General features: G+C 44.0%; 1 protein-coding gene across 1 annotated transcript in view; it reads left to right on the forward strand.

Moving 5' to 3' along the window:
* The first annotated feature begins 1,789 nt into the window (after window positions 1-1,789).
* The window catches only part of LOC138956574 (zinc finger protein 488-like), a 6,063-nt gene continuing 684 nt past the window's right edge, over window positions 1,790-7,168 (forward strand). Inside the window, exons 1-3 of the mRNA XM_070327901.1 lie at window positions 1,790-1,927; window positions 3,511-3,739; window positions 4,594-7,168. The exon at window positions 4,594-7,168 is cut by the window's right edge and continues 684 nt beyond it. Coding sequence (XP_070184002.1) covers window positions 1,790-1,927; window positions 3,511-3,739; window positions 4,594-6,131 — 1,905 coding nt within the window. The 3' untranslated portion in view covers window positions 6,132-7,168. The remainder of the gene's footprint in view (window positions 1,928-3,510; window positions 3,740-4,593) is intronic.

Below are 7,168 nucleotides of genomic sequence, written 5' to 3' on the forward strand. Positions count from 1 at the left end.
ATAGCGAAAGAGGCACAAATACGTGAACGTATGTAACGTGTTTTAGTTATCTGTTAAGCATGGTCGGACCTGTCTTCAACGACCACTCAAGGGACCAATCAAAAGCGATCGTTAAAAACAGGTAGTCGTAATGGAAAGATTTTATATATATAAAAAGACTCTTCGGGAATCTTTTGGGATGGTCGTTATGGACAGGTGGTCGTCATCTTGAGGTGGTCGCCAGGGCAGGTTCGATTGTACTGCGTTATTTGATATAATGAAGTCACACTTGACACAAAACGAGATGGCGCCGGAACAAACTTCGTCGAAATGGAAATGTACCTCTTCGTGGGATGGTTGGGTGGTCATTATTGTTTATCGTCTCCCTCTTCGTGGGAGAAAAATCTTGCGCCCGCTAAGCTCAAGTCAAGCTAACCTCGTGCCACATTCTTCCCTCCGGCCTTCTTCCCTACGCCTCTGCATCATTTCAACGAGTTAAAAAGTTTCACAAGTTGTAAAGTCCTCCGGAATTAGAGCAAACTAGGCCAAATAGTCCGTGTAGGCCAGGAGAAGTGAGGTCGCAGGGAGGCGGCATATGGTGAACCAGACTACAAAATGGGATCACGCCATGCCGGCACGCTAGTCCACAATCACCCTTTTATTGACGTCACAAAAACAATCCTGCGCGCGCCCAGCGCAAAGTGCGTGTGGAATTAAAGGCAATTAATGTGGAAGCCGGGCACCTGCCCGGGCTCCAAACACCGGCCCGAGTGCCCGCTTAATCGGGTTACCTTCACACCACCCCACTGGCCTGCCTCGTAAGCAAGGGCCCCAATCAAAACCATATTAACAATCGCCGCTTTAATTAACGACTCTTGTGCCTCTGCTAAAGAGATTAACCCCCTTGAAAAAGACCGCGTGCTTCAATAGACCATCCTTGCAGAAGGGGTTCAATAGACTATCGCCCGGGCTTTTGGAATTGGGGGGAGCGAGAAAAGATCCGGCTTGAGCCGTAGAGCCGAGGATTCAATCTGCTGCTCGGACAGACCAGAGATGGCGATTCGATTTCGTCCATTACCGCCCGAAACAGCCTCCGTCTGGCTGAGCCTGGACGCTAGGCTTGCTTTGCTCTGGACATGGACAAAAACGCGACTAGACGCCGCAAAACATATTCTCATTAGAGGAGATTTTCTGGGCCTGTGACCCTCTCTACAGTCTGGCGCGAAATAGCCACTTCTTTCTGATGTGGACGGGATTGGACGGCGGATTGAGTTTGGTGGGGATTCTCTTGGTCACAGTATCTCCCCCGAGAATGACTTTGTTTAGTGGCAGAGATGTCTTTTTAGCTGCATTGGTGATAGGGATAAAAGCCGTGTTCGCATGCTGGTCTCGTGTATAGTGTTGTGCGAAGCTGTTGTTGGTGAAGATGCACGACTCGATGAGAGGTGTGTCTTTCAACACCTCTCATTCTGACAAGCATACTTTGTTTAATTAAATGTCTTCATCTATCCTGTACCGTCACGGCAAGGCGCTTGGATACATTTTCAGATACAGGGCAGGTGGAGTGGAAGATAGCATGCAATCACCATCTGTGGAACAGAGAACATGCAATGCGATATTTGATATTTTCTAAGAAAACAGCTGCTTCTGATTCCAATTTTTCTTTTTGATTATTGATATCTAATCAGTAATGGTGCGATTTTTTCTGTTCCATTAAATTGTATATTAAACCCTCCGCTGCACTTTTTCTCTCCTTCTTTTCATCTAATTTGTTGTCGTCTTTGTTTTCAGATAACAAGATAGAGTGACCATGGGTGTGATAACAGTAACGGACATTGACTACGGTCACATCTTCGGCCCCTTCCCCTCCCACGTGACCCCTGCTGACCCCGCCTACCTCATCGGTATGCTGACCAACGACAAACGCCCTGAGGCTTTGATGCTGAAGGTAAGCGCTGATTTTTGTAAAAGATTGCATTAAAATATGTTTTTATTATCAAGTTAAACAAACAAATAAACAAACAAAGCTTGGTTTAAAATTAAAGCAAACCGTTAACGTCAGTTGATGATACAAAAGAGATACCAGACAGACTTAGGCTAATGAATGGCAACGAATGGAAAAGCACGAGCCAAGTAAATGTAGTTGTCAGGTTGTTTAGATCATCATCCACGGCTGTTGACAAACTGGCGTAAACATCAGTCCCAGTTCTCTTACATGTTGCAAAACAAAAATCATAATCCTATAGTACTGTGACCCCTAGACTGAAAGGGAAGACAAGCAAGATCTATACAAAAGTGCACACGCCCAGCTGGTTCAACTGAACTGTTTACATAAACAAATAGTTGAGGTAATCTCACAAATGACACTTCAAAGATAACCATGTTGAATTCAGCGTTCATTCCTTTCAACAGAACTACATTTATTTCAAATCAACATTGTGTGTTTGGTTTTTACATTTAGTCAAGTTATGACTAAATGTTTTAACATAGAGGGGGGAATCGAGACGAGGGTCGTGGTGTATGTGTGTGTGTGTGTGTGTATGTGTGTGTGTGCGTGCGTGCGTGTAGAGCGATTCAGACCAAACTACAGGACCGATCTTTATGAAATTTGACATGAGAGTTCCTGGGTATGATATCCCCATAGGTTTTTTTCATTTTTTTGATAAATGTCTTTCATGACGTCATATCCGGCTTGTCGTGAAAGTTGAGGCGGCACTGTCACGCCCTCATTTTTTAACCAAATTGGTTGAAATTTTGGTCAAGTAATGTTCGACAAAGCCCGGACTTCGGTATTGCATTTCAGCTTGGTGGCTTAAAATTTAATTAATGACTTTGGTCATTAAAAATCTGAAAATTGTAAAAAAAAAATTTGTTTTTATAAAACTATCCAAATTTACGTTCATCTTATTCTCCATCATTTGCTGATTCCAAAAACATATAAATATGTTATATTTGGATTAAAAACAAGCTCTGAAAATTAAATATATAAAAATTATTATCAAAATTAAATTTTCGAAATCAATTTAAAAACACTTTCATCTTATTCCTTGTCGGTTCCTGATTCCAAAAACATATAGATATGATATGTTTGGATTGAAAACACGCTCAGAAAGTTAAAACGAAGAGAGGTACAGAAAAGCGTGCTATCCTTCTCAGCGCAACTACTACCCCGCTCTTCTTGTCAATTTCACTGCCTTTGCCATGAGCGGTGGACTGACGATGCTACGAGTATACGGTCTTGCTGCGTTGCATTGCGTTCAGTTTCATTCTGTGAGTTCGACAGCTACTTGACTAAATGTTGTATTTTCGCCTTACGCGACTTGTTTTAAGTTCAGGTAATCTCAAATATGACATTTCAACCGAACCCGTCTAGTGTTCATTCCCGTAAACTCAAAAGATTCAAATCAACTCTTTACTAAACAAAATTAGTTTATGTGATCCCCACTGTTTAAACTTAAGACAAAGCGTTCCTTATACTCGCTAATCGTCGTTAATTATGAGTGGTAATCATTCATTGTTGCTCCATTCCAGATGGACCCAGCGGGAAGACGTGAAGGACTGCGTGCCGTGGATTGGTTGCCCTACATCCAGCCAGCACGTGATTCGGAGGAGCAAAACATGGAGGCCTACCTGAAAGAGGGGCAGGTGTATTTCAGGGCGCTACGCATCATCAAAGCTGGAGAGGAGATGCTGGTCTGGTACAGCAAGGACTTTGCGCAGCTTCTCGACATCCCTGAGCTGCCCAGAATCAATGGTAAAGGTTGGTGTTTTGTGCTCGTTGCTGGCTTTGTGTGTGTCTTTGCTTTGTGAGGATGATGATGGTGTGTGTGAATGTGTTAAATAAGACGCTTTCAGTCGGAAATGCAGGGAAAATAAAGTAGAAAAGACATACATGAGAATATTTATGTGTTTTTTTCCCGGTGCGAACGGACGTAGCTATGTGTATGTAACTGTGTCTGTGGCTTGTTTAAATTTGTTTGTCTAATTGCTCATCCTCACCTGCTATTTGTCTATAATTTTGTTATTTCTATTCATTTATGCAAAAAAACATTAATTCAATCATTTATTTATTTATTTATTCATTAATTGTTTGATTGATTAATTGATTGATTTATGTATTTATTGTTTGTGTGTTTACTTATTTGTTTATTTATCTTATTATCTTTAGTTTGAATGTTCTCGTTTAGTTCTATTTTCAATTGTATTTTAATGGTACACAAATGTGTTTTTGCTGGATTATAACTCTACATTCACATTTTTGAAGCTCATCCTTACTTGAGCAAAGGGATAGCTTGTTGCTAATTTATTATCGATGAGTTAATAACTATATAATCTTCCTCAGGGTAAATATGACGGCTGTTAATTCAATCACAGTGCTGGCTACTTGCGTCCGTCAAAACAAATTCTCATTTTTGAACACTTTTGTGAGTAGATATCCTTTTTGGTTTGGTTTTTAATTCTGTCCAACCAGCAGTCTTTTTATTTTTTTATTTTATTTTATTTTTTTAATTTACTTTGTGTCCTTGGAAGTGTTTATATTTATGGTTATGTAACATTGTAGTTGTATACCACTCGCATTGTTTACAACATGAGTTTCCTTTGTGTGTTTGACAGATGGTGACCACTACATCTGCCCAAGATGCGGAGACATGTTCGAGTTCCCTTACCCTCTGCGTGCACACATCAAGTTCAAGTGCAGCTACACTCTGAGCGAGCTGAGTCCTAACAGGGCCTTCATCTCACCCGAAAGAAACGGGTTCCGGGAAAGCGACATCGCCAGGGCCTTCAGATTGAGGGCTTTGAACCATCTGGAAGCATCCAAAATCAGATCTTCTACAAACACGAGAGAGTCTTCCGCTAAAGACTTTCATAACGGCTTAGACTTTTCAAGGACAGAAAACGGGTTGGACTTTTCAAAACGAGCTCATGAACTAGACTTTTCAAAATCCGGAAGCGGACCAACCGACTATTCCAAGTCGACACACGGTCTTGACTTTTCCAAGCAGGAAAATGGACTCGACGCTACTTTGGGCACTGAACAATTTTCTAAAACTCAAACTGTATCAGACTTCTCCAAGCCATTTCCACGGTACACAGAAAGCCGGACCAGTTTATCCCCACCCATGAAGCGTCCCAGCGAAGACAGCAGTCCTTTCAGACAAGCACCTTCACCCAAAATACAAAGAGTTCTTGAACCCAAAGCAGAGATGCTGTCTCCGACTAAAGACGAGCACAGCAGAATGTTGTCCAAGCTGGACAGGTCACCTCGCAAGACTCCCCCTGAGACTGACCTAAAAGACAGCCATTCTGATGTAGCCAGCGCTTTCAGGAAGGTGGAGAGATCAGTGACGCCAGAAGCAGAACGTCCTGCCAGCGGAGGATCGTCTCGAACGGAAGAGAACTCCAGTCTGAGCCCAGTAATTAGCAGTGGGGGCGTGTCCATGTCCATGTCCATGCCGACGCCCCGCCCACCGCCACTGCACGCCCCGCCCATCGGCAGCATGTCCCGCCTCCCCGTACCTTCCAGCTCAGCTGCTGGTCTGCCCACCATGCCGGGACCCTTGATGGGGATGTACATGCCGCGCCTCCCGATGGTCCCACCCCCTTTCAGCTTGCCAGGCGGTCCTGTATCAGTCCATGTCCACCCTATCAACGCTCACCATCCGGCTTTCGCAGCCGCTGATCAGATCCCACCGGGTTTGCTGGAGATGTGCCGCGCCTCCATTCCTTCCATCGGACCCCTCACGGAGAGCTTTGCCAACATCCGAAAAGGCGACGGTCACGGCCTCGGGGAGTTCCCCGGCAAAGGCCTGTTTCTAGGCCCAGGAGGGGAGCGGGGCGGCCCGATCGCCATGGGGACGGTTCCGTATCTCAAATCCAACAACCCCATGGTGGAGAAGATCCTCCAGAGCACCAGCCCCGCCCTCATGACCGCGCCCATCCAGCCCATCAACATGTCGCAGAACTGGTGCGCCAAGTGCAACGCCAGTTTCCGCATGACCAGCGACCTGGTCTACCACATGCGCTCGCACCACAAGCGCGAGTTCGATCCCATGAAGCGCAAGAGAGAGGAGAAGCTCAAGTGCACCATCTGCAACGAGACCTTCCGCGAGCGCCACCACCTCACCAGGCACATGTCCTCGCACGCGTGATGCACTTGCTGGTGTTAGCAATGGAATAAAAGAAAAAGAAAAGAAAAGACATTTATGAACTAAAGAAAGAAAAGAAAAGACATTTATGAACTAAAGAAAGAAAAGAAAAGACATTTATGAGCACACACACACAAAAGAAAATACAAGACATTTATGAACTAATCTTGAATTGACACCCATAAGCATTAGTCTTGCTGCATATTATTGCACGCGGGTTGGTCTTATCGTGTGTAGAGGCGGGCAATGAGCCTAACTTTACTTCAGCGTCAAGGTGCTTGACATGTCACTTTCCTATGTCTGATCCTGATGTGGCATACACTAGATATTCTTGCTGCGTATTCTCGCACGCGGGTTTGGTTAGTTTGGGGGCTATGAGACGAACTTGCTTCAGCATCGAGAGACTAAACTGAGATCCGACTACACACACTCTTATCATTGTCTGTTCTTGACGTGGCATACACTTGTATTATTCGTGCTGCATATTCCCGCACGCGTGAAAATCAGTCGGTCTGTAGAGATTGATTTAACTAGAAACCTGAACGTTACTTACTTTAAAGTCCGGAGAGCTTGGGATGACGTCCGCATGGCCGTTTCTTACATGACGTTGAAAAGACATCTCCATGCTAACAAAGAGTATTGTGAACCTCAGGCAAACAGAGATGATGTTTTAAAGTAAAAATGAACGCAGCAGGCTATTGTCAAAACTGGAGATTCCATTTTCAAGAAAGAGTATATTATATACACGGATCTCAAAATGACAAGTGCAATGCATCAGTTCCTGTCAGATCTCAAAGTGATATAAACTCGAATTACTCTCGCTGCATGGTTTTGACGAGTGCAGTTGCATTGCACACAAAGATGGCACATGAATAGTACATGTTTCAGTGCGGGACAAATGACATGGCGTGTACGAGAACTGCAAGGTGAAAACAATCTTCGTGGTATAATTGGCATGAGGACGAACCAGACGTGTCATTTCAAGTAACATGAGACAAAAATGTCATTGTCATTTTACCTTTGAAGACAAAGGTGAACAC

Source organism: Littorina saxatilis, linkage group LG2 (genome assembly GCF_037325665.1).
Source record: "Littorina saxatilis isolate snail1 linkage group LG2, US_GU_Lsax_2.0, whole genome shotgun sequence".
Classification (NCBI taxonomy): Eukaryota; Metazoa; Mollusca; class Gastropoda; order Littorinimorpha; family Littorinidae; genus Littorina; species Littorina saxatilis.